Source organism: Rattus norvegicus, chromosome 14 (genome assembly GCF_036323735.1).
Source record: "Rattus norvegicus strain BN/NHsdMcwi chromosome 14, GRCr8, whole genome shotgun sequence".
Classification (NCBI taxonomy): Eukaryota; Metazoa; Chordata; class Mammalia; order Rodentia; family Muridae; genus Rattus; species Rattus norvegicus.
In genome coordinates, this window is record NC_086032.1 from 78,127,099 (window position 1) to 78,153,830 (window position 26,732).

General features: G+C 50.9%; 1 protein-coding gene and 1 pseudogene across 4 annotated transcripts in view; one reads left to right on the forward strand and one right to left on the reverse strand.

Moving 5' to 3' along the window:
- Positions 1 to 26,732, reverse strand: part of Ppp2r2c (protein phosphatase 2, regulatory subunit B, gamma) — an 84,939-nt gene that overhangs the window by 55,825 nt on the left and 2,382 nt on the right. The window contains exon 1 of one of the 4 annotated variants that reach the window (XM_063272809.1): positions 20,718 to 20,766. The exons of the other annotated variants lie outside the window; for them this stretch is intronic. Within the exon in view, the coding sequence (XP_063128879.1) occupies positions 20,718 to 20,751 (34 nt within the window). The 5' untranslated portion in view covers positions 20,752 to 20,766. Of the gene's footprint in view, positions 1 to 20,717; positions 20,767 to 26,732 lie in introns of those variants that run through there. 4 annotated transcript variants of the gene reach the window in all.
- LOC134481776 (large ribosomal subunit protein eL33-like) lies at positions 2,813 to 6,959 on the forward strand (annotated as a pseudogene).

Below are 26,732 nucleotides of genomic sequence, written 5' to 3' on the forward strand. Positions count from 1 at the left end.
CCCAGGTGGTGCGACCCTGGAACTGTCCTTGGTGCTGAACCCCAGGCTGGGCCTCACATTCCCACCTGTCTGCCTCATTCTCCCAGGCCTGTGTCTGTCCAACTGTCCCTATTCCTAGACCTGACGGTTTCTCTCCCAGCATCTGGGCTGAGCTCCCTGGAGCAGACTAGAGACCAAAAGGGTTGTGGAAAAGTGGAACCAGAGCAAGAAGACAGCCAAGCAGAGTGTAGCAGCAGCATGTCTCAGAAAGAATGACCTGGGCTTAGCTCTGTGGAAGCATCTCAGAGCAACCCAGGCAGGAGCCTGGGACCTGGGCTGTATCCCCACTCTTTCTGGCAGCCAATCAGAAGATATGAACTCCCAAGATTCCTAGTTGTCAAGTACACAAGCAGCATGGGCTCCAGCAGCCCAAGCCCTACAGGGTGACTGGTACAGGCTCTGGAAGAGAAAGCATTAATGGGCCCCAAGGGGGATGTGTGCAGTGGCTGATGACATCAGCTATAGCCATGACCTATTTCCTCCCTTTAAGTCCTTCCCTACACTGCAACCAGAGACTCCCACCTAACCCCCATCTCTTGCTTGCAGGGATCTGAGCCCCTCTTCTGCCTGCTCTGTATGTATCCCACACCACTCCAGCTGTGCTTGCAGCCTCATCTTATCATATTTGCACACTTATCATATTTGCACACGTATCGTATTTGCACACTTATCATAATTGCATGCTCGCTCTTGCACACTCATTTGCATGCTTATATTTGCACGCTCAGCATATTTGTGTGCTGATCATAGTTACACACTCATATTTGCACACTTACATTTGAACACCTGCTGTCTTACCTTCACCTCTGCTCATGCTGTGACCCTCCCCAGTGTGCCTGGTGTGTCAGGGTGTGCCACCTGGCTGATGGGTCCCCTGTCACCTTTCTCTTAGTATGCCTAAGGCTCTGCAGTTACCTGTGTCTAGCTCGCCATTCTGCACCCCAGCCTCTGTTCACTCATTACTGTCCCAGTGTGTATCAAAGGGGATATAAGTAAATTAATTAATTAAAAACAGGCAGATTTGTGGAAAGAAAGAGGCTGGCGACAGCTATGCAAATGCAAGGCTTATTCCGCTCACTAACATGTTTGGGCAGGAACTACCCAGCCTCCATCCATGACACGGTTACAAATCCTCCAGGTACTGCTGGCATCAGAATCAAACGTCTGGTGCCAGCAGCTCTCCACCTTCCAAAGCTCTCTTCCTGGCTGCGTACCTCCCACAGGCTACAAAGGATGTGGCTGACTACTGGACAGACTAGAACAAATCCAGTTTGAACCAGAGTCTGGAGAAGAAGAAAGAACAGAAGACAGAACAGGAGAGGACAGGACAAAAACAGGACAGAAGAGGAAAGAAGAAGGGAAAGGAGGAGGTTGTGGGCTGGAGTACCAGTCGGCTGGGGTCACACTGTCCCTCATACCACTCAGCCACGCCTGCCACATTCTCATGTGACTCGGAGACTACCAGGAGCTTGGGGACCCTGCACTTCAGGGAGGCTGACAGGCCACCTGCTGCACAGGCTTCCATCACCTGGCCTGTCCCTAGCAGAAGGTCCCCCCACCCCCAGGCTACAGACAGACCTCCTGCTTGGGGCTGGGGGGCATCATTTTGCCTACCCTAAGCAGAGGACAGACTAGTTTCCCAACAGCCTATCTGAAAAGGGAATCTGCCCTCAGGCAACTGCTCCAGTTCTGGGGCCACTAGTCTATGACCTACAGAAGACCACAACTATTCATCTTGGCTTAGTCCAAGCGGTTTCAGGCCCTAACTGTATACTCCAAAGCAGGAGGAGACAGGGATAAGGATGAGGAAGGTGACAGCAAGGATAACTGTGACTACCAAGGCGCCATGAGAAACTCACTGCTATGGGCTTCGTGTGAATTAATCCTGTTACTTTCCCAGCAGGCCTAGCATGTAGGCATAATTCTACCACCTTCCTCCTACAGAGAAAGGAAGTGGGCACAGAAATCAGGCAACTCACTGTGGCCACATGGCTAGGCTGAGCTATGGGGCTTGGAGGACAGGCTCCCTGCCTCCAGGGCCTGTACGCTCACTAGCCCTGTATGGAGTAGCTGCAGCTTCCAGGAAGCTGTGCTCTGTGTGGGCTTCTGGAGGACCCACCCAAGAGAGGTGCCATGCCTGTGGTCTCTCGCCACAGCTGAGGAGATCCAGGCTCCAAGAGCTTACAACCTGCTCTATGCCACACAGTGGACTTAACCCCTTTTCTCCACCCACCACCCAGTGTCCTAGAAAGCAGGATCCCATGAGAGATCCCCCAGCTTCTAACTTCACGAAGCCTCTCCTTCCCACCTTCCCTCTGTTCTCTTCCTTCTCCCTGACTTTTCTCTTCTCGCTCTCCCATACCCCGCCATCACAAGGCTCTTGCCTGCCTTTCCGACAATCTGCCTCTTCTCTGACGTTGCTACAACTTCTCCCTTCCCCCAGCTTTATCAGGAGAGTTTTGTATATTTTTTTAAGAGGTAAAGAGTATTTTAGGATACATACAGGGCTGTACAGACCCAGCCCTTTCTGTCTGTTGACCATAATAAATCAGGGCACAGTCTAGACTTCCAGACAAGGCCCAAAGACACATCGAATCTGAGGTCACAGTCCTCAGCTAGAACCACAGAAGCCCAGGAGCCAAGAAGCCCTGTGTTCCAATGCCACCTCTGCCACCTCCAGGCTATGTGACCTTCACCAGTAGTTGAGCCATTCTAGGCCTTCTGTTCCTGGTCTGTTTAAGTATGGGCTGTGATGAGGCTCTAGAAGATGCTGGGTGTTTTGGCAAATGTCGTCCCTCCCCACCCTGCCCCCAGGAGTCCTATCAGACCATCTGGTCCACGGGCTGCAAACAGATGGCTCTTGGTGCAGCTTACCAGGCTTCACTCAGCCCACACCGCTGAGGCAGCAAGCACGGCGACTTGTCCCGGTCACGCACTTAACTGCTTGTAGCCCTCTCCCAGTGGCAATGTCTGGGAACCCAGGCTGGTCCAAAGACATGATTAGAAAGAAAGTGAGCAGGTCACCAAGCCAGAGACAATCTCCATAGTGAGGCCCATGACAGCAGGGCAGGGTGTGTAGGAAGAGACCCTTCCACCTGTGTAGCCATGTCTTACTGATTCTCACCGAAAGCATCTCGGCTTTTGACTCCCTTGGTTACAAAGGCAGAAAGACTGATACTTAAGAGGTCACATGGCTTCCCTCCAGTACTCTCAGGAGTCCTACCCAGGCCCAGATGCTAAGTTTCTGAAATTTGGGGGAATTACCCCCCCCTCTCTCTCTCTCACACACACACACACACACACACACACACACACACACACACACACACACACACCTTCCTGTACCCTGCTAAGCCAACAACAAGATTTCTGCATCTTGACACTGCTTCTTTGCACTGGAGGAAGCTATGTGAGGAAGACAGAGCTTGCCCATCTCCCAGCACACACATCCTGCCAGTGGCTTGCCTACCTTCCACGGTGTACACAGATTTGCTGGGTACTAGGGTAGATAGGAACCATGCGCTAAATGAAGAAGCAGACCTCACAGGCTATTTCAGGGAACTCCCTCACCCCCGTTGCCACTGGGATCCAGTAGATCCCAAATCCTTCTCCCTCTACGCCTCTCTAGGGTGACTCCTGATCATCCCTCTGCCATAGCTAAGAATGTTCCAGATAGTTGTGGGAAAGACAAGACCTGCTGGAGGCATTTGTATGCATGCACGTATTAGCAACCATGAAGCCAATTCCTCCAACCAGAAGAAACACAAGGGAGGCCACAAACCAAGGATGGCAGGTCAAACGAGTTTCAGTCTGCTACCTGCCAATCAAATCTTCAGAACAATGACAGCAACAGCCCATCTTCCACACAAGGGCAACTTCATTAACAGATGGACGATGCTACACAGTGGAAGCCTTAACACCAGCTCTCAAAACCCTCATGCCATTAGACAGTCACTGTGTCTCTCAGCCTTTCACCCATCAGGCCCCGGAAACGGAGGCAGGAGGATTTCTGGGTCTTGTGGCTATATGGCCTCAATCTATGTGCACTGTCTCCTAGCTTAGATGCCTAAAGTGACCCCTCTCTAAGGACCCCTGAGGCCCAGTGTCTCATGTGCTTCTGGGCTCTTCAGTTCTGCTGTGTGCCACCGGGCACATCACTGAACCTCTCTGTGCTTTGTTTTTCTTGTCTGTAAAAGCCAGTAACAACGGTCATTTGACCTTAGAGCACATTGAAGTTGAAAACCAAGCACCCAGAACAGTGCCTGGCCCTCAGGAACCACCTAGCGAATATCAGTTGAAATCCTGAGACACCAGAAGTCAGAGGCAAGTCCTCCAGCATTCTCACCACACCTTTTACACACTCTCTCCCTAACAGGTTCCCAACACCAAGTGTTGCCCTCTTCCTCAGCTCCTACTCCAAGGTGCTCCAGCAGCTAGGCCACAGTAGAGGGCAGCGAATCCTCAAAGATACTGGGGTGAAACCAAGCTCTAGGCTTATGTCCCAGTTCAGCCTTTTTCCAGGCATAAACCAAGATCTCAGTACCTCTCTGAACCCTAAAGTCTCTTCAACTTTAGAAGAACACCATTTGCCTCCCGGGTCCTGCAGAAGCAGCGAAGACACCAGGAGCTCGGAAGCCTACCCTTCCTAAAGGGATGGAAGGGTCCCACTATATAGGCTCCACCTGGAGGGCACTCCCTTGTGTTTACCACTTCCTGGGTGGCTTCCCTGCCTCCTAGACTTATTTGCCTGTGTTGTCCATCCAGGACTGAGGAAACAGATAGCAACAGTATAGCAGGGCAGGCGCCACGGCGGGCTCCCATTCGTCAGATGGAAAAAGTGTGAGTCACAGAGTTTCTGCAGAACTTTCCTGGGGCAAAGCTTTCCAGGAGATAGGAGGAGAACAGATGGTGAGAGAGAGGAAGGGGTTCTGAGAATTATCTAGTCCATGGTGGGGAAGAGATTCTGAAAGGAACAAAGGCTCAAAATACAGAGTTCTAGGCGGGAAGGCACTGGAAGCCCCCAAAACCCCCAGTCCAAGCCTGACTGAAGAAAGAAGTGATTGGCAGGTGGAGCTCGACTCTTGGAGTCCCGGGGAGCCAGGGGAGCCTCGATAGTACGGTACAAGGTAGGGAGCAGCCTCTGCAGACCCCACTGTCAAAGCAGATCCCTTGCACCCTCTGGTTGGACAGGCTGTCACTGCAACCAATTCCCTATCTGGCTGAGAGGAGCCGCCCACTCCCCGTTTCCATGGGGATCCCCTTGAAATAACCCCGCAGCAGTGGCTGCTATTCTTCCCTGCTGAGGAAGCACTGGGAGAGAGAGAATGGAAGAAGGCAGAGCTCACGCGGGACACTGTGGAAACGGAGGCTTCCCAGACCCAATCATAGGTACTTGAGTCCTAACACTCCTCAACTCCCAAAAACCCCCAAGGGAGTGGCGTAAGGACTCAGAGAGACCTAACCGTTATTCCTCCCCACCTTATGGGTGAGGGGGACTGTTTCCTTAACAGTCTAATGGAGAACAGGACATCGATGATCACGCCAGGGAACCCCACCTCTCTCTAGGAGAGGCCTCATGAGGCCCAAGCAAAAGCCTATTTCCAGGGCCACAGCCAAGGTCTCCTTCTGAGGAGCAGTGCAACCTTGACCAGTCTCTTGAGAATCTCAGGTGTCTAGCATCCGGCCCAATAACTGGTGTCATGTGCCTGAAGCTCAAAGGCTCCTCCCTGGTAGGACAAGTTCTCCTACAGTGCACGGAGAACTACAGATGCTCAGCTACACACCCTGGGACAGGACCCGGGTTCTCCTTTTCCTTTCCTTCTTTCCTTCCTTTCTTTTTCTTTTTTTTTCCCATTTTAAATATTTTTTTATTTTTATATACATTTGGTGTTTGGCCTACATGTATGTCTGTATGAGGGTATCGGATCCTCTGGAACTAGAGTTACAGACAGTTGTGAGCTAGCTTGTGGGTGCTGAGAACTGAGCCAGGGTCCTCTGGAAGAGCAGCCAATGCTCTCAACCACTGAGCTCTTACAGCCCCTCCTTTTTTCTTTTCAATAAAAATTTCTCAACTCTATAGTCCGTGATAACCTGGAACTCATGCCAATCCTCCTGCCTCAGCCTCCCAAGTACTGGGACTGCAGACATAAGCTGCCCTGCCTTCCTTTCTAAACACTCTAAAGGCTTTCCCGGGTCTGCCAGGTTACTAAGGAAGAAAATCATGGTTATTATAGAAACATGGAAAATATTTCCTGAGATTCTGTGCAAAGCCCTTCCATCCATTTACTGGGAATTCTCTACACACACACACACACACACACACACACACACACACACACACACACATATTAGGGTTCAAAAGCCAGTTATGGAATGACATTAAGGTACTAAGAAGTTGGCCATCTTGGAACCTTTGGAGGCCTGCTGGGAACAGGACTTCTTAAAAAAACAAAAAGGGTTGGGGATTTGGCTCAGTGGTAGAGCGCTTGCCTAGTAAGCGCAAGGCCCTGGGTTCGGTCCCCAGCTCCGGGAAAAACAAAAACAAAAAACAAAAACAAAAAAAAAAAACAAAAAAAAATAAAGCAAGTATGTCTGGAAGGCTGTGGTGCAAGGCCATTTTTGCTGGCTACAAGCGAGGCCTCCGGAACCAAAGAGAGCACATGGCTCTTCGTAAAATTGAAGGTGTTTATGCCCAAGATGAAATTGAGGTCTACTTAGGCAAGAGGTGTGCTTATGTGTACAAAGCAAAAAACAATACAGTGACTCCTGGAGGCAAACCAAACAAAACCAGAGTGATCTGGGGAAAAGTCACTCGGGCCCATGGAAACAGTGGCATGGTTCGTGCCAAATTCTGAAGCAACCTTCCTGCAAAGGCCACTGGACACAGAATCCGTGTGATGCTGTACCCATCCGTGATTTAAACTAATGGAGAGTAAATAAATAAAAGTAGATTTGTGCTCTTGAAAAAAAGAGAAAAAAGGTACTAAGAAGTCACAGGAGCTGGGCCAAGCCACAGCCCAGGTGTCCTGATACTTGCCCACTAAACAGGCTGCCAAGGGCTAGCCACATGCACTGAGCGCAGGCTGGGCTCTCAGGAAGACCCTGGTGAGAAGCCCCATGCGCCAGCCTTCCCTTCCCTTCAGCCGGAACGGCTATGTAAGAGATAATGTGGGGTCTCTACAGTTCCCTAGAATCTGACCACATCAACCCACGCAGGAGACACACAGTGGCCCACCAAGGCCGGGAGCATCATAAGAAATAAGAAGAAAGCTGAGAGACTGCTGAATCACCAGCGTGGTAATGGGCAGGGGCTCCAGCCCCACATGAGAGCCTAGCTATTCAAGGACCCCAACCGAGGTGCACTTTAGTTCCACCTTATCCTGTTCCTGGGACCCTGTCCCAGCTGAACAGAACTTTCACGTTGTTAGAATCAGCTCCTTTCCCCTTAGTGTGCGCTGGGCTGCCATGAGATGCCAAGAGTGCAGCCTGGAGCCTTTAGCGCATGCGTGGTGCCAAAAAGCAGGTGCCGTTCAACAGATCTTCAGGTCCCACACACAGGTCCCTGGCAATACACAGGCTGCAGCCTAACCCTCTCCCACCCCACCCTGAGAATTCTAAGAAGTAGCTCCCTACAGGACAGAATGTTCTCTAGAAGCCAAACCTGGTAAGGCTAAGGTTTCCAGAACCTTGGCCAGATGTGGGGTGGGCACAGGTTCCCAGAGGAGGCTGTGACTCGCTAGGGCAAAAGAGGATGAAAGGAGTCTTGCCCACAGCCTGGAGACCTGGGACTTCTCTGCAAGGCTTCCCCTCAGCTCTCCACAAGCCAGACGTGTGTTCCCAGGATCCCCTAATTCTCTTTTATTCCACCGCCTGTCCTAGATAGCTTTGGGGACTGTGGCTTCCAGAAGTAACAGAATTAGCACGGGGTGCGGCTGAGTGCGGTAGGGATCCCATCTGTGGGGCTGCCAATCCGATTGAGCTGCTCAGAGCCCTTCCACTACCATCGTGGGCTGTGCACCCCTAAGCTGTGCCTGAACCCCAGCAGAGTCATCAGCTCTTGTCTTCTGGATGGAGTTTGAGCACCAATAGTGGACGTCTCTAGAATTAGGATCTGGCCAGCATCCAAAAACAATTCCCCTTGGACACACAAGACGCTGGTTCCCCTCCCTTTCCCTCAGCATATCCGATTTTAACCCAAACACAGGGTCTCGCCCCACTCGGCATTAAGTGTCTACTGCACTCTCCATCTGGGTTACAAAGACACAGAGCTATGCCTCAGTCTCACCGTCAAAGCTAGCAAGGGCTAGAAGGAAGTGCCAGATGATACGCTCAGCAGGTCAGTGAAGGGGATTCCGGCCTTCCATGGCCAGCAAAACCACCTGGTCTGCCAAGCATCTAATAGAGGGAGGAGGCACCCCAACAGCCTGTGAGTGACCAGCATAACCCACACACAAGAGGACACCTAGAGCCTCAGAGGTAAGGAGTGCTTTGTGCCTGACTTCGAGTTCAGGCCCATCCATTTCCGAGCTAGGGACTCCCTTCTATTCCCTTCATTGGAAATGACCATTCTGCACTAGGTGGTGGGCAGCATCTGGAGTCCAGGCCCTCACTGCCTCCATCCATGATGCCAGGTTCCTCACCTGAATCCTATGTCCCTCCCTCATCCAAGAGGCTGTGACTGTGACTTTGGGACTCTTGGAGCTGGTCTCCCTGCTCTTTTTCTCTAACGTAACACCAGTCTCCTGCTTAACCACAGCTGGTCTAGATCCACTCTTCTAGGAAACCTAGACCGGACTCCGACTTCCCACCACCTAGCCTGGGCACCTTAGCTTGTGGGAGCCTCTCACCACTGAGCCTGACAACTGGCCCAGCCAGGACACAGACCTTGTCCATCACCTCTGTGACCACAGCCTTCCTCCCTTCAAAGCTGCTGATGTGTAGTGTGCACCCACTACCCTGAAGCTCATCAGGACAAACTCATGTCCTACCAGTAATGGCTGACCCTCAGACACTGCTCCTAAAAAGCCTCTTTCTGTTCACCCCTAGAAAACCACAGTGCCAGATAATGCCACCTTTTTTTTTAGGGACCAAGTCCAAGGGACACGCTGTCACTGTACACTCATTCCCTTCTGTGGCTTTCATGTCTGTGTAACTCCTTCTGTTTCGGTGGGGGTGGCAGCAGTCAGGGTCTCCTTGGCCTCCCTGAGCAGCCAGGAGGAGGCTAGGGTGATAAATCCAGCCAAGCCTGTCTGAAGCAGAAGGTGCTAGCCTGCAGATAGGGTTTTATAGCCGCCTGCTTACAGAGACAACACATAATTAATCCCCAGCCTCCCAGGTTGGGGTGGCCAGCGAGGCAAGAGGACAAAGGAAAAGCGTGGGTTGGGTCAGCCCCCTCCCCTCCCCTAGAGCTCTGAAGGGCCATACTAGATTGCTTGGGACTCTATGGATGCTATCCTGATGTCACCAGTTCCTGTCTGCGTTCGACATCTCCCCCTGGGAGGAGCTGAGATATGTGTATTAGGGCATACTGACTAGAGTCCATGGTTTTGAGGGTAACTGGCCACACTTAGAATACTCTGCTGCTCCTCTGTATAGCTTCTCTCCCTGCCACTACACCCTGGATTGCTGCAGGGGAAGGCAGGTACCACAGAGGCTTTTCTTCCCTGGACAAGCTGCAGAGCATGGGTGGAGTAAGTGTGGTCCTCTGTCATAGTCCCACTATCCACCGAAATGACCAGGGTGGGGTGAAAAAATTCTTTTAGCATCAGCATGTCATCTCTGTGTGACCTTGGAGGGACCCCAAAAGGGCATGCTATGATTTAGACCATAAGATGACATGCTGGTGAGTGGCCAAGACAGGTCACATGGGCACTAGCCTGGAGCACTGAGCAAGGGAAGTCCCAGGGTGGCCTGAGCTCCTCCCAGATACACAGTCACAAACATCAGAACAAGTGTGGCTAAAGGGACAAGCAGAGAGCAAGGTGTTAAGACCAGGAACCAGCCCCACCCAAGCCTGTCCCGGCTCCCCTTCTAGGCTTGGAGACCTAGTCAGGGCAGGTCCACAGAGCAGAGACTGGCCCTGCAGCTCCTTGGAAGGAGATTCATGCACCATGCCAGCGCAGGGACCACAAGGGCTGGAGCAGTTTCCAATAAAACTGCTTCTAAGATGCTGAGCAGACTTGCTGCTGGGAAGGTCAGTGTGTCCTTCCTGGCACCAATGCAGCCAGGCAGAAAGGCCAGCCTGGCTCACCTGTTCCCATTCTGTATTCTCCCTGACAAGGCCACCCTAGCCTCACAAGGCCAGCCCCGCCTCACCTTGATCACTGTTGTCTGAGGACCACCAAACAGGCAAGGGGTGGAGGGGGTAAGGACGGGAGCTTTGTGTATCTGAAACACCCACAGGCCTCAGGCTGCCTCCAGCCAAGTCTGCCCTCTAAAGAAAGCCCTCACTCACCTGCCTTGTTCTGCATTTTAAAGCATAAGGAATGCTGTCAATATCCTTGAACAGGGATGGGGAGGGAAAGATATGCCCTTCTAAGGCCTAGGCAGGAAGATGGATGTGCACAGCTCAGGAACCTGCCCAAGGTCAGACACGGAGAAGCACCACTCAGGCCAACTGGGGGCGGACTGCACGCACCAAGAGTCATTAGTACCATCTCTGATCCCACCTCTTCTTGTTCTTGCACACAAGCTGGCCTCTACCCCATGTCTCAAGTATAGTGCCCTCCAACCAGGGCTAACCTGAATCTTGCACCAGGTAAATGACAGGGATACATGTGACTTCTGAGAAAGCCAGGGAAGGCCCTGTGCCTTGACCTGGAAAAGCCAACTACCACCTTAGGAATCCAACCTCCCTAAAGCCACATGTTAGAGATGGGATCCTGGCCTTACAGACATCATCATTACCACCATTCCCACCACCACCATTATAAAGAGGCACAGCGGGTACCCTTAAAAACAGCAGTTCTCAACCTGTGGGTTGCAACCCCCCCCCGGGGAGTTGAAATATCAGACACCCTGAATATCAGATATTTACATTATGAGTCATATTAGTAGCAAAATTATAGTTATGGAATAATAACAAAATAATTTTGCGATTGGAGGGTCACAACATGAGGAACTATGTTAAAGGGTCACAGCATTAGGAAGGTTGAGAACAAGTGCTTCAGAGAGACTGGCTTAGCCTCACCTAGCCCAACCCTAGACCCTCAGAACCAGGAAGTAGAAGAAAGTGATTGCTGCCTGCCTCACTAAATGGCATCACCTGTCACACATCCTTAATAACCGCGGCTCTTGAAGGGAGACAGGTATGTGCAGCAAAGCCTCCCACAGGCCTCTGAGTGTCAGCAGGGCCAACCCTCACTCCCACAGGGTTCACAAAGTTCTGTCCGGACGGGACATCCTGGGCTACACTTACTCTTAACAAATTTGCTACAAAGACAAATTAGCTACTCTATATACAGGCAAGTTATAACCCAATCTAGCAAGGGCACAGCCCCAGCCCCACCTCAGGAGGCCCCATCTAGTGACAGTGAACAGGACCCACAGCACCCACGAAGCAGAACTAGAGTTGATCCTTTAGATAAGGCAGAGCAACAGAGAAAGGGTGGGCAGTTGGGTTCTCTAGGTAACTCCTACAGCGGTTGTTAAAAAGGCCTGTCTCTCTGAAATACACCCAGATCAAGGTCTTGTGGCCAGTGAATTTTAGCTTGGCAGGCAACATGATGTATGATTTTATTCAAGCCCTCAAAAAGAACACCCAACACTTTTAACAAGACTCGCCATTCCTAGAGCAGCAACATTAAGATAGCCTGAGCTACAGGCTAACAGACCTTCCCGTGTGCTCGGTATATCCCATAATGCTCACCTGATCTTAACCTAAGACAGCAAAAGCTGGATAAGTAGGCGTCGACAGCAGGGGGGAGGTTCTCTCCATCAGTGACAGTTCATTCTTGTCAAACTGATAGGATTCAGAATCACCAGGGAAACATTCCCGGATGTGTCCAGGTATCCCACAGAGGTCTAGCAGATCAGGCAAACTCCACCCTGAATGTGGGTGGTGGCCCCATCCCATGACCTGGGGTCCTGGACTAAATCCAGAGGAGAAAGTGAGCTGAGCACTTTCTCCGCCTCAGGACTTTACCCACCACATGACTAGCCGCCTCTCACACACCTCTTAACTGCAAGTCCAGATGAACCTTTGCTTAAGTCAGATAGATAGTCAGATAGATACGTAGTCACAACCAAAAGTAACAACTACACCACCTCCTCGGCAGCATCCAACTTCCCAGCCCCGGGCCTCCTGTTTGGCAAGAACCAGGCCAGGCAGCTCAGCCTTCCTTCTCCCTCACATCCAGGGTTCCCAGAGACTGGTACAGATCTCCATTCCACATCCTTCCCACCGCCAGCTTTGGCCACCTCATGGGGACTTGGTGGCCTCTTGCAAGAAGCATCCATCGCAGCCCTCTAGGATCCACCATGCCTGACTAGAACCTCCAGGACAGACCAGCAATGGCTCCACAGCACAGAATACACCAGCTGACGCTGACCACCACTCCTCACCCACAACTGTGCCACCACTCTCCTGCCTGGAAACCTACCACCACCGCCTTCCTTCTACCGCGTCATACAACTGCTTCAAGGCCATCTCAAAGCCTGGGTACCTCTGAATACTCAGTTCCAGGCTGCAGCCGGGCCCACTGCACCCCCCTTCATTCTAGATCAGGACCATCTGCTTCATCTCTTTATCACCACCGGTCTTGTAGAGTGGCACTGCGTAATATTCCTTCCTTCTGTACCCCTCCCCCCCACATACCTACCACAGGCAACATTAATGTGACGAATGAATTCATGTGTAACTACTGAATGCATAATTATCTCTACCTGATGAAACACTATATAGCCAATAAAACTGTTTACCAGAAGTACATAATATAATAGGGGAATGTTTCCAATATGTTTAATATTTTAAAAGAAACAAAACTGTTATAATCTGAAGGGGGCTTAAAGGAAAATACACGAAATGTATACAATGTTTCTAGCGGTGGTAAAATCAGGGACATCATGTCTACCCCCCATCACACACACACACACACACACACACACACACACACACACACACACACCTTTTCCTATTTTCTGCATCTTCAAGCCTTTCTGTAGCAAGATAAATTACAGAGAAGTACAATAAAAGCTTCCCACTGGAGCACCTTACCAGGCACCGACACGCCCAGCCTGACAGTGTGGGGCGCAGGATGATGAACTATGCTCTCATGGCTTCCATAAAGTGCCTAACCTCTCCTCGGGGCTATGAAATATTCACGGTGTTTTTACCCTCTTCCTCGTGGAGAGCTGGCATAGGAACAGCTACCGCTCAGTGCACTCCATCGAGGCCATTCCACGCCAGATGGGCCCAAAGTGCACAGGCCGGTGGGGGATGTGCCCACAAGAACAACAAGGAGGGACAGCAGAGCCGGGCCACGAGCCACATCCGAGCAAGGAGCATCACAGCAAGGAGGTTGGATGTCTGACCCTCTTGAACTGCAGCCTTTGGTGAGGTGAGACGTCACTGTTTTCATTCGGGGGGCCGGGGGAGGGGGATAAAACACCACGGAGGTCTCACCTTAGAAGGGCAGTTGCTATACTTCCAACACCAGTGTCCTCCCTTCACACAGCATAAGGGGAAGCATCAGTGGTGGTCCAGGCTAACTTAGCTCAAGGAGGCAGTTTACAACCGCCCTGTGACCTTTAAACAAGACGTTTAATGAGCTCTCTTTCCGATTGTTACAAATGTACAGGGAAATGAGTAAGTGAGCTGCTATTAAGGGCTTTGTAATTGGGGGCAGGTGGAGGCCCAGGAAGGTCTCTCTCTGTAACCCAGGCTGGCCTTGTACTCATAGCAATCCTCCTGCCTCAGGCTCTAGATAAAACTGAGATGGCAGGTGTGAGCTCCGTTTCTTTTCCTGTTCTTAGGAGAGAAACACCCTGACGAAGGGCAGCTTAAGTGTTTACTCTGGCTTCACAGTCAGAGCAAGTCAGGGTGGTGGGAACTCCAGCTGGTCACATCACAGACACACCCAAGAAACAGAGCAAGAAATGCTCCCTGGGGCTGGCCAGCTTTTCCCATCTCTTACAGGCCAGGATGCTCTCGAGTACTCAGAGAACAGCCTCACAGTTCAAAGGTTCTTCCTACAGCCATTACCACAACCGTGATAATCCCCCACGAATGTCCAGCGGCCCTTCTCTCAGGTAGTTCTAGACTCTGCCAAGCAGACAATATCAACTGTTATCCCAGCTCCCGTGCCTGGCTCAGACACTAGAATTGAAAGAACTGCGAATTCTGAGGAGTCCTGCAATTTCTTCCCTTGGCTAGGACAGTGGTCCAAGCTACACTGGCTTCTACTTGCTGGGGTCTGGGCAGTTGAAGCTGAGGAAAAGATCTTCCACGCCTTGGAGAGCCCTTTCAAAACCTAGAGTAAGGTGAGGCTCCATCCTCGGCCTCCCCATCATGGGGTACCAGTAAGTTTCTAAAGCTGGTGTGCTGGGGTTCAGTGGGTGCATACCAGCCTGGAATGCCCAAAGCCCAGGATTTGAGTTTCTTCAACACAGTGTTTCCCAAGCCTCACTTCCTTGAGGGTACCCCATCTTGGCGACACACTATTTTCCTTTTTCATGGTGTCCTAGTTGCAGACAACCCTCTTCAAGGCCGTCTGCTTTAACAATCTGAGCCTCTGACTTCTACAGTTTGCATGAATCCAACTCCCACTCGATGAATACATTAATGGAGAGAGCATTCTCTCTCCAGGGCTCATACAGAAGGCAAGTGTTCTACCAGTGAGCCTCCCTCCCAGCCCAAGGCATCTCTCTCTATGTCTCTGCTGAATGCAGCTTTATCAGCCGAACAGTGTTCTGAATTATTCTTACTTGCAAAGTGTCAAGTGAGCTTGTCACAGGGGAAGCCCATCAGTCTACTCAGGCTGTAACAAAATGCCACAGCCCGGGTGGTATTTATTTCCCACAGACTAGGGTCTGGAAGGTCAAACAAGGCCCAAGTTGGTTTCCCATCTGGTGAAGACTTCTGGATTTGCAGTATCTCTTCCCTGCGTTCTCAAGTCAAGGTGCAAAGGAGCTCTCCAGGGAATTAACTCTAGTGACCAAAACGCCTCCCAAAGGCCCTTACACAGAGGTTTGGACTTAACATGAACTTGCAGAGGGCACCAACGTTCTACATGAAGCCAAGGGAGTGGCACAAGGGTCCAATCAAGTTGACTGTCCCTGGGTGGACAGATTCGTGTGGCCCATCATCATAGACTAAAAGACGGGACTTAGTCACATGTCACAGTGTATGTCCAGGGCACAAGGAGCCCTCCAAAGCTGGTGTTCACTGGGATGGTTCAGTTCCCACATTGCTCAGAGAGCCCTGAACTATGTTGTCCAGGGCTGTGGCATTTAAGCTGCAAAATCAGAGTCCCCAATTACTGCAACTCCAAATAAATGGGCAATTACTGGTCCTGGGGGATTAGGCCAGGGGAAAGTATGACACCAGGTGAGGAGTTCACCTGCACTGCTGAGGCCAGATGTGACGAAGGACCCACAAGAGGGGCCGTTCACTCCCTTCTTCCCTGAAATACACTTTTCTGGCCCCAATAGACAGCAGGTGGTGAGTTGGACACAGAGGCAGCAGACACACTCAGTGGACGTAGTGTCTGACGCCAAGGACAGGCCCCCAGCTGTTGCAGAAAGGTGGTTGGGCTCCCCTCTCCTAAGGGAGCCGCCATTTTGTCTGAGCTTTTCAGTCATCAGCAACAGAAGCTGACACAGTCTAACATAAGGGATCACTTGGGGGTAGAGAAACATTTTTTGGGCAAGCGGGAGGAGACAGAGGGGCAGGATATGGGACTCAGTATGAGAAGCCAGGAGTGGTCAGATAGCTATTGCTTTGAATCTGTCTGTCACTGGGCAGGTCTCAGGGGCCTCTCGTCCCTCCCCACACAGTTGATCTGACTCAGCTAGAATATTTTACCTGCAGGGTCTTCTCTACTCACTGTGGTAGTCACTCACCCATACAGTGACCCTGGCTGTTGGCTTTGCCAGAAGCCTCCTCACAAAATGGCCGATTCCAAACCCAAACATGCCCAAAGAGCAAGGCCTGGCCTAGAGCACAGCCTGTTGTTGGCCAGACTCCAAAGCCACACATTGTCACCTCCTCCACGTTCTACCCGTTCTTTTCAGAAGAGGACACGTGATCAAGGGCATAGACTGGCAGACAACCACACAAAATTAAACACTACCAGGAGCAAATGAAAAAGCAAGGAGCCGTGTTTGCTGCAGAGAGGACAGGAGACCAGAAAGGCAGGCAAGGAGGGCGTACACATCCCTCAGCTGAGCGGACACCACACCCGGGAAGCACCTGCAAGGGAGCCTCAGCTCACCACACACCACTTCGGATCACCACGTCTTTACGGCTATGTTGGACGTGTGGGAGGTTTAACTGTAGTGGGCTCTGGGGGCACTGCTGAGTGAGATCCTTGGGGAGAGCTAGGAGTCCGTGAAGACATTCCGGAACAAGCCGACCTGCTTCCCAGAGAAAAAAAGTAAAGAGAGGGGCCCTTCACAGTGGCCTGCATGACCCTTGGCAGATGGTGTTCCCACAACCACCAGCACGCAACTCATTAAAATCCCTAGGAAGAGCTCTTGGCAGATACAGTGGCAACGGCGTCCTCAGAATTCATTTGTTGACGCCTTGTGCCCCATCCCAGGAGCTCAGAATGTGCCTGCACTTGGAGACAGATTCCCTAAAGAGGTGGCTGATGTAAAAATATGCTCTCATAGGTCAGTCCTAATCCAATGTGTGGGGATCTTACAAGAACACAGCAGAGAGAGAGAGAGAGAGAGAGAGAGAGAGAGAGAGAGAGAGAACACCACATGAGGACATGGAGAGAAGATACTGTCCACCAGCCAAGGAAGCCACCTCTTACCACACCTTGACCTTGGATTTGTCATGTCCAGAACTGTGGGCTGAGGCTGATAATATTCCTACTGTTTAAGCTGCCTTGTCCCCCCTCCCCCCCAGCACTTTGCTATGGCCACATCTGCAGGCTCAGACAGAAGGCTGGGGCCCTTCTAACCTAGAAGCTATCACTGTATATTAGTAAGGGAGAGCTTAAAGAGCAAACCCCAGCATTAACCTTTGATAAATGGCCCAAAACTGTGTGTTTCAGTTACAGAGTCAATACGGAAAGAACAGACAGAATATGGATCGCTAACTATGATAGACAAATGATGGATGGACAGATGGATAGACAGACAGATATGGGTGATAAGACAGATAACTGATATAGGATAGATGATAAGTAGATGATATGCAGGGAAATAAAGGATAACAAATATACCTATATAAAAGAAAATATTCCAAACTTTCAGTAATGGTGTTTCCTTTTCTCTGTATTTCCTGACCTTCATACACATGCGCATATATTTTCTGTGACATTCAACAGAAATTAAAATGCTTTCAAACAAGGACAGACCCACCTCTACATGACTCCTCAGGGTTGACAGTTCAAAATCCAAACTCCTTATTGGAGCATTTAAAGCCATTTACAAGTCTCCCTCCTATACTGGCCCCCCACCCGCTCCATGAATCTCCTGCATTTAACAACCTCACAAGCTGCTCCTGCAAGGTTGCCCCACCCCCACCTCCATGAGGCGGATACCTGTGTCCACCTCGTCCATCTGAAAGGGCTCAACCTTTCAGCCTCAGCTTAGATATCACCACCCCACAAAAAGGCATCCCTGACCTCCGTAATTTCCACCTCTCCACTCTGGTCCCTCATCACCAGGGGGGCAGGGGATACTGAGGTTAGCAAGGTTTGAGTAAGGGTATCTGGTTTGGAACTCTTTTGGAAGGTCAGGGTTAGACAGGGTCTCTCTATGTAACCCTGGCTGTCCTGGAACTATGTAGACCAGGTTGGCTCCAAACTCACAGAGATCCTTCTGCCTCTAGAGTGCTATAATTAAAGGTGTGTGTCTGTACCGCACCCGGAGCGACAGAATTCCTACTGGGGCCTTTTAGACTGAAAGCAGGAGCTTTTGTTTGGTCAGGTCATGTGGCAAAGATGGCAGCCCACTAAGATCCACACTCGCTTAATAACCACACCATCCCTGGGCTACCAAGCCGCAGACTACACTCTCCGGCTCCCCCTAGCAGCTGGGTGGACCCACGTGACTAGCTCCAGCTAATGGAATGTGGAGGAAGCGAAAGGTCCCACTTGTGAGCCAAAGTGTTTGGGAGGCTGGCAAGCTACATCCACACAGCATCTCAAAGACTATAGGGGAGGAGAAAGCTGACGGGTGGAAGGGTCTGGGCCCCCGTAACGCTGCCCACCACCAGGCCAGCCACAACAGTGATGAGTAATCGATAATGACGCAGGGTCTAGAATCGCCTGGTCTCTGATAACCCAAGGTTCTTAGTCGGTCTAACTGAAGAAGGAAGACAGGGTGGGATCATTCCATGGATGGAGCCCTGGACTGAATGAAGGACTGGGTTAAAAGGACTGAGTGCATACTAGCATCCACCTTTCATTTTCTGACTCTAGACCCAAGCTGCGTCAGGCTCCTGCAACCCTGATTTCCCCACCGTGATGGGCTGTACTTTGAACTGAGCGCCAAAATAAACCCTGTCTCCCGAGTCGCTGTTGGAATGTTTTCTTTTTAAAGATTTATTTATTTATTCTCTATAAACACACTCTCGCTGTCCTCAGACACACCAGAAGAGGGCATCAGATCTTATTACAGATGGCTGTGAGCCACCATGTGGTTGCTGGGAATTGAACTCAGGATCTCTGGAAGAGCAGTCAGTGCTCTTAACCACTGAGCCATCTCTCCGCCCCCCCCACACACACACACCTCAGAATGTTTTATCATATAGGCAGCCACGACTTTCAGCCACTGTGTCTGGGGCTTCTGTGGAACTGGTGTTAATTATGGAGCTACCCCATTCTAGATGAAGAGTCCTGAGCATCCAGACCCCAGGAGCCTACCCTCTGCTCCCACGGGGTGCTGGCTCCCCACACACTGACTAGTTCTGGAGTGAAGGCCTCTCGGCAGCAGAGCTCACACCGGTGGGCATGTGCTAGTCCTTCTGCTGCTCTCACCCTGGGGAGAAATACAGCTCATCCCCTCTGTGCCAGGCCCTGCAGGGCTGTCCTATGTGTCACCCCACACTGTACCTGCCACACCTCAAGGGGAGGTCAGCCACATCCACTCTCCCTCATCTTCCATGCCATCCCCAGGTATGGTCTAACAGAGGCCCCTTTAGCCACTGAGCAGGTCTGAACTAGCTGGGGCACTGGAAGCTCCTGGTGAAAGGCTAGACTTCTGACCATTGTTGTGGACTATGGAGGTGCCACCGTGATCCTTACCAGGCCACACAGGTGCCTTCAGCAGGTTGGCAGTTTGAAAATGGAGAGCAGCCCAGCCCGGATCATGAAACTCTTGAGAGAGAGACCCATCCAGTTGCAGGTATAGGCCTCACATCCTGCTCCACATCAGTCCACGTGAGGAGAAGATTTGGGGACAATTGTGTGGCTCCTGCACATTTCGAAAGCCTCCAGCTGAAGCCTGCGTGGTTGGGAGCCCCTATGCTTTGAAAATGATGAATTCATCTTGGAGTTCGATGACAGCTGAGTACCACCAAAGCTGGTATTCTGAGTGGCCACACACTGAACAGACGGGATGCTGTGGACCTCACTGGGTATTCCACATACTCTGATTTTACCGGGGGATGGGGGGACGGAGGTGTGGGCGCTTGCCTAGCATCTTGAGTTTCATGGGGAATAAAGCTGGAGTTTAAACGCAGGCAGGCCATCTGCCCACAGGCTTGGCCACCACATTTAGTAACTGGGACCACCAGGGCAGGGACAGCTGGCCTGCTCACTTCTGATTACACGCCATGCCTTAGGAGGTGGAGTTTGAGACGTCTGTGCAACTTGGCAGTTATGGGTTCCTTGGAGAAAAGGGCCCTGCAGTGCCCAGGGGAGGGAGGGAGGCTCTACAGAATTCTGCCTGGTAGCTCTGAGAGCTGCAGGGTAAGCATCATTCCCTAGGTCTGGGATGGTGATGCAGTAGGCTATGGGATTTTAGTGCTTTTCAGACAGGACAGCCAGTATGCAGTCAGTGTTTGTGCCTGGTGGTGTCTGGGCTCCTCTCCTGAGCCCAGAACACAGTTGCCTGCTGCCCAGGGAGCAGGACCCACCCAAAGAGTCATGGCGGCCCTGACCCTGACACAGTAGGGCCATTGTCCTCCAGGACATGGGCTGAATGGCCTATTGAGGCAGAACAAAGGCTGCCCACAGGCTCTGGCTTGGCCATGTAGGTTGCTCCTCACCAAGGATGGGGTCCTCAGCCCGAGGGTGCTTTAGACTCAATACACAGGTGATCCCAGAAGGTGAACTTGGAGAGAAAATTGAAGCCTGGACCCACTCTGCCACCTGCAGAGGTGAGGGTAAAACCTGAACTCTGAAAATCAAAGAAGCTCTAGAGGCTGAGGCAGGAGAAGTGAGGGTCCAAGGTCTGCCTGGGCTAGAGAATGATGAGTTCAAGGCCCATCTGGGCAACTTGGTGAATGGGTCTCAAAATGAAAATAAGAAACCTGCAGTGTGGCTCAGTGGTAGGGCACTCACCTAGCACGTGCGAAGAAGAGAAGTAAGTGCGCATCCCTTCTCGCTATCCCACGTCCTCACTCTTAGTTTCTTGAATGCTGTTAGCTTGAAGGTTAATGTTTCTGGAGTCACTGTTTATACCCAATATCTAGCAGAGTAGCATGGAGATATGCTGCAGGCAGAGGGCCATGTAGGGGGAAAGAGTGGCCATGTGAGGTCTGCAATACTGGGCATTGAAGGAGAGGAACCTGTTCCAAGGCACCTCCTTAGAGTCCCCTCACTCCCCAGAACCTCAGCTCCAAGAGACAAGCTTGGAAATTTCAAGACAATACAGCACAGCCAGATTGTCCCCCACACACTTGGTACAGGGTCCTTGCAGACTGTGCACCATGAGATCAGCCCTGCTGCCAAGCCTGGAAAACCACATGACCTCATGCTAAGTTAGAAAAGCAGCTTCAATCTTGTTTCGATAATGACATTACTGTTATTATTGAAAACAGGCTCAGGCATAGAGACAGCTCAATGGAGGTTTGCAGGCTGCTGGCATGGGCGGCCCCTGTGCCCTTTCACCTGCCAGCTCCCACCTTCCACACCTGCTACCCTCTCCACAGAACCCCAGGACTTCGCCCAGCAACACTGCTCACTTCCCAAGGCCCGGAACATCTCTCATCAAAAGGTCCCTTAGTCCCTGGGGCCTCAAGGACAAAACCCAAAAGCTAGAGGGAAAAACAAGAGCCAGGAGCCAGTGAAGGAATACACTAGCATGTGCTTTTGAGGAGGAAGAGTCACCATTTGTACCTTCTCAGCTCCAGCTGAGGTGACCCAGGAGCCAGGTGTGATGGTAGCACCTGTAGCCCCAGAAACATGGGAAGGAGGGTCAAGAGCTTGACGACAGTGGACACCATGATTTGGAGGCCGGTCAGGGCTACACGACACAGGGCAGGCAGAGGCAAGTGTTTAGGGAAACTAGTGGTGGCTTCCTTTCCACATTTAACAGTAGTATCTACACAGCACTTTGATCACTGAGCATTATGACATGTAAGCTACCAGACAACACAGGGAAACTGAGGCCCAGAGATATGAAGGATGTGACCCTACTTTCCCTGGCCCCTTAAGGGTAGGCTATGGAGCCTAGGAAAGCTCACTAAGCCTCTCCAACAAAAGCAAGGGGAGCACCAATCTAGCAAACACTGGCTCTTCCTGGACTATGTGTCAGCACCACTAGCCCCTCCCCTAAACTCAGCTTCCTCTGTAGGTGGGGATGGGGCTTTGGCTGGCCCAGCTGATGAGAGTTCTGAGGGCAACTCTGGCTTCAGTCCCTGGAGAGCTGAGAACAATTCTCCCAATGGCAGGGGGGAAGCTCGCAGAAACAGAGACATCGACAGCAGTCCCCTCATGGCTAGTGACCTAAGCAGCCTTCAGGACCATGGAGGGAAATCCAGGACCAAGCAGCCCTGACTTGAGTTGCATAAGAGACAAGGGAGGGCTCCGTAGATAAGGAGCTGGTTGCAAACCCCTCCAGGTTTTCCTACCTTCAGTCTCCTGGGTGTTTAAGGTTTCCTCCTGGGTTTCCTGACAGAAAGCCTGGAGTAAACATCAGAAATCTCCCTCCTGCCACAAACAATACAGGCTTAACACTCATCCCCCACCCAGGCTGCCAAGATGGCTGTGAGAAACCATGGGGCTTCTGTATTCTACCAAGTGGGTCTCACTTCCTATATATTTCATCTGATACTCATTCTCCAGAACTAACCCCTGCTTCCATTCTGGAAGCTGCTGGGAAAGGAAATTGCCCTTGGTCCAGTTAGAGGAGGCTGAGGTCCCTTTCGAGGTGCACAGGTCAGGGAGGGGAGGCTGGCCAGCAGAGACACTGGACATTCGATGGATGTGCTAGACCCCACAGGCCAGACCCCTGCTCACCTGAGCCCTCTGTATTTCTTCAGCTATGAGGCCAGTACAGTCCTGTAAGGAGAGACAGCTCTAACATCTCTCACCCAGGCACGGGTAAAGAGACACCCACATGCTGGAGTGACGCCTGAGGGATCTCAGGAAACAAGAGACCATGCTCCCTCAGTACCATGTGGAAACAGAGAAATGGTCACCGCTGGGGACTGCCTGTTGGCTGAGCTCCTGTCCCATGACCACAGCTGCATGCTGTGGACAGCCCAGAGGATATACTGGACAGCACACAAGGGAAGGATGGGTGTGTGGACTAGGTCTAGCCAAGCCCAGACATGTCTATCTTACTCAGTCTGTAACTGAGTCTTGGGCCTGTCTCAAAACAGAGCCAAGCAGCATCCTTTGGGAGATCTATGTCTGATAGACACTTGCTGATACCCAATTCTAGAGCTCCCCCTTTGTTAGGCTCAGATCCCTCCACTGCCCTGATAGCTTCTACTTCATTACTTATTCCTGCTTCCCAGCATCCCCATCCTACAACCCCCTTTCCTAGGCTCAACTACCCTCCACCCCCACAGCTTCCATTTCTCAAGTCCTCTGTGCCCTGCACTCACAGCCAAGAACACACCAACCCACAAACACAACTGAGTTCAGTCATGCACCAAACATCCCACCTAGGTATTCTAACTCACACTACAGTGTGTTTGTGGCCTGGGCTGGGGGCTCTAGTGCAGCTGGATACTCAGATGAGTATCTGAGGCCCTCCCTGCCCCTCTATGGGGGAGCTATAAACAGTGAACAAGCCCATCTGGGGTGATCTCTTGCAATCTGAATGCCACACGATGGCAGTTGTGGGGCTGGAGAGATAGCTCAGCGGCTAAGAGCACTGACCTTCCAGAGGTCCTGAGTTCAAATCCCAGCAACCGCATGGTGGCTCATGACCATCTGTGATGAGATCGGATGATCTGATGCCCTCTTCTGGTGTGTCTGAAGACAGCTACAGTGTATTTATATATAATAAATTCAATAAATAAATAAATAAATAAATAAATAAATAAATAAATAGAAAGATGGCAGTTGTGTGGCTCAAAGGCTAGTCCTGTACAAACAAGGATAAAGAGATTACGTCCAGGGAAATAGAGATAAAACTTGGCGGTTCTGACTTTAGAATCAGAGAACACTAAATAAGGACATTTGCAGGCCACTGAATTTGCCTTTCCTTCACTAGATGAGAAGGTGGACCTGAGACTCCTCCACACTGATAGCTAATTCGCAACACACGGCTGTCGAAGCCATTCTCCTCCAGACAGCTGAGGTCTCTGAGTCAACATGAAGCTCTGCGTTTTCATCTCAGCAGCTTGTGAGTCAGGCTGACCCAAGGAAGATTAAAGAAGTCATGGCACCAGGTCATCCGGAGAGAGTTCTCTGTACAAAGTACCCCGAGCAAGGTACCCTGAGTAGTAATTCTACTCCAGAATTAGAAGGATCTCCAGAATTAGGAAAAAAAGAAGAATCATCTTCCTAGCTCCTATAGTCAGTCAGTAGACTGTGTGGCGAGCAAACATGAGAATTCAGTCTCCAGCCTGTACATAAAAACCCAATGCACACGTGCACACAGACTGGCAAGTAACCTCAAAGCTGGGGAGGCAGAGATAGGTGGAGCCCTAGTGCTCACCGACAAATCAGCCAGCCCTAGCAATAAGCTCTGGGTACAATGGAAGACCCTATCCCCACAAAAGAAAGAACTATGGGGCTGGAGCAATGGCTCACCGCAGTTCTTCCAGAGGACCTGGGTTCAATTTCCAGAACCCATACAGTGGCTGAGAACCATGTGTAACTCCAGTTCCAGAGGATCCAATGCCCTCTTCTTACATCTCCCGGCAACAGGCACATCTTAGGGTAGCAAAAGACCTGAGACGTTGCTGGTACAGTAGAGTGAAGTGTCTGTGTGTGGGCAGATCATCCACTCCAAACAGAAGAAAGATGACATAATGAAGAAGTGCTAGGCCAAAGCAAGCCCCAAAATCAGAAAACTCCTGACTCTGCCATCTCCACATCCAGTGTCAAAGCGCTCTTCAGAACTTCAACTGCCCCCAGCTTTGTTGACTAAAACACACCTCTCTCTCTTGGGATGGTTCCATACCTGGTTTGCCGTTTTCCTCAGCAGGCATCCCATGACCCTGGCTCTTCAACATCTTGGGGTTTCCAACGCAATCTGGGCTTTACTTTCACAGCATCATACAATGGCCGTTCTGGGTCTCCGCTCAGTGACACCCCTGACTCACACCTGGCCTCAGTAGCTTTCCTTAGCCACAGAGGGACATTCTGTAATCCTTCCCCTATACCCTTGACTCTAAAGCCAGGGCCAGTGGCTGAAGCCCCCAAGTCTGATGGGGCTGGAACTTGCTCCCCTTTATTCAATTACATCTGCACTGGCTTTCTGTTGTAGGTGGTCTCCTTCTGCCCTTCAGCTGCTCTTTAATCCCTTTCACACGTTGAAACCTTAGCTGAGTGGGTCTTGCCCTGAGGTTACCACTCCCTTTTATTCCATTTAGCATCAAACTTCTCTTTAACTTATTTTTAATCTCCTTGAGCACTGGGCTTGGCTCCATTTCACTTCCTGGTGCTCCTTTTCTCCTCAAACTGTATGTTCCGTATTTACCTTTGTCCAGCTTGCTCCTTTTCATGATAGATCTGCGTTAGAGTGATAACCGATAACCACACAACAGAGTCAATACTAGGCTGTCTTGAAGTTTCCTCTGCTAACACCATTATTCAAAAAAAAAGAACAAAACAAAACAAAAAAACAAAAAAAAAATCTTCAATTTAGCTTCAGGCAGACTTTTAGGACAAGAGCAAAAAGCAGTTACGTTCTTTGCCAAAATATCACAAGAATGGTCTCTAGGCCACTTACTAGTCGTATTCTTCCTCTCTGAAACCTCTTAAGCTGGACCCCCACAGTTCAAACTGCCCTCAGCATTATCTTCCATATTCATACCAGGATGGCCCTTAGGCCCTGCTTAAAGTGTTCAACCACTTTCCTAGTGTAAAGCCCCAGAGCCTTCCGTTTTCCTCCAACAAACAACATGGTGAAGCCTGTCACAGCAGTACTGGCTCCCACCTCTGACTTAGTCACTGCTCTATTGCTGTAAGGAGACATCATGACCACAGCAACTCTTACAAAATAAAGCTCACAGTTTCAGTGGCTTGCTTAGTCCAGTATTGGGTGGCAGGGAGCATGGCAGCAGGCATGGCAGCCATGACGCTGGATAAATAAATGAGAGTTCTACATCCTCACTCTCAGGTAGAGTGATGGAGACTGAGTCTGGCATGGGCTTTTGAAACCCCAAGGCCCACCCCCAGTGACACACTTCCTCCAACAAGGCCACACCTCCCAATCCTTCTAATCCTATTGTACAGTTCCACTCTGGGTTACTACGCATTCAAACAGAGGAACCTCTGGGGGCCATTCTCATCAATCCACCACGGTGTGAACAGAACTCAAACTGTGCTGAGAATATTTCGGGTTTGCTAAGAGACTCAGGGCTCTCACTAGCAAAAGATGACACTGAACTGGGAATTCAAGGGTTTTGGTAGGAGTTGGTTTTCAGAAGGGGTAGGATGTCCCAGAGAGAAGAGAGAGCCAGTGAAACGTCCCGCATCAGGAAGAGAATGGCTAACTTAAGGAACAGTAGTAAAAGTCAAAGCTGGAGCATCTAAGTGAGCAAGGGGCCTACCTCCAGGTGGGAATGGGAAGGCATACACGTGGGTCTTGTGCAAAGCAAGTCTCTAGGACACGATGACTCTGGTGACATTTATCAAATACCTCCAGGAGGCCCGATCCTATCTGAGAGCATTTGACACTCTCAGGGCTACTGCCATCTCAACAATCCTGAGCTAGAGGCCACTGTGACTTCTCCCTTTACAGAGAAGACAAATGAAGCCCAGTGACTCATCCAGGGAGGCTGAACATAATTTTGTAGGCCAGGAGACAAAATCTGTGACCTTGAACTCGGGGATCCTATAGTGTGACTGGTGTGTGTGTGTGTGTGTGTGTGTGTGTGTGTGTGTGTATGTGTGTGTATGGGACACCTTCGTTTAAATTCCCTACTCCTTTCAGTTAGATTCTAAGGGAGT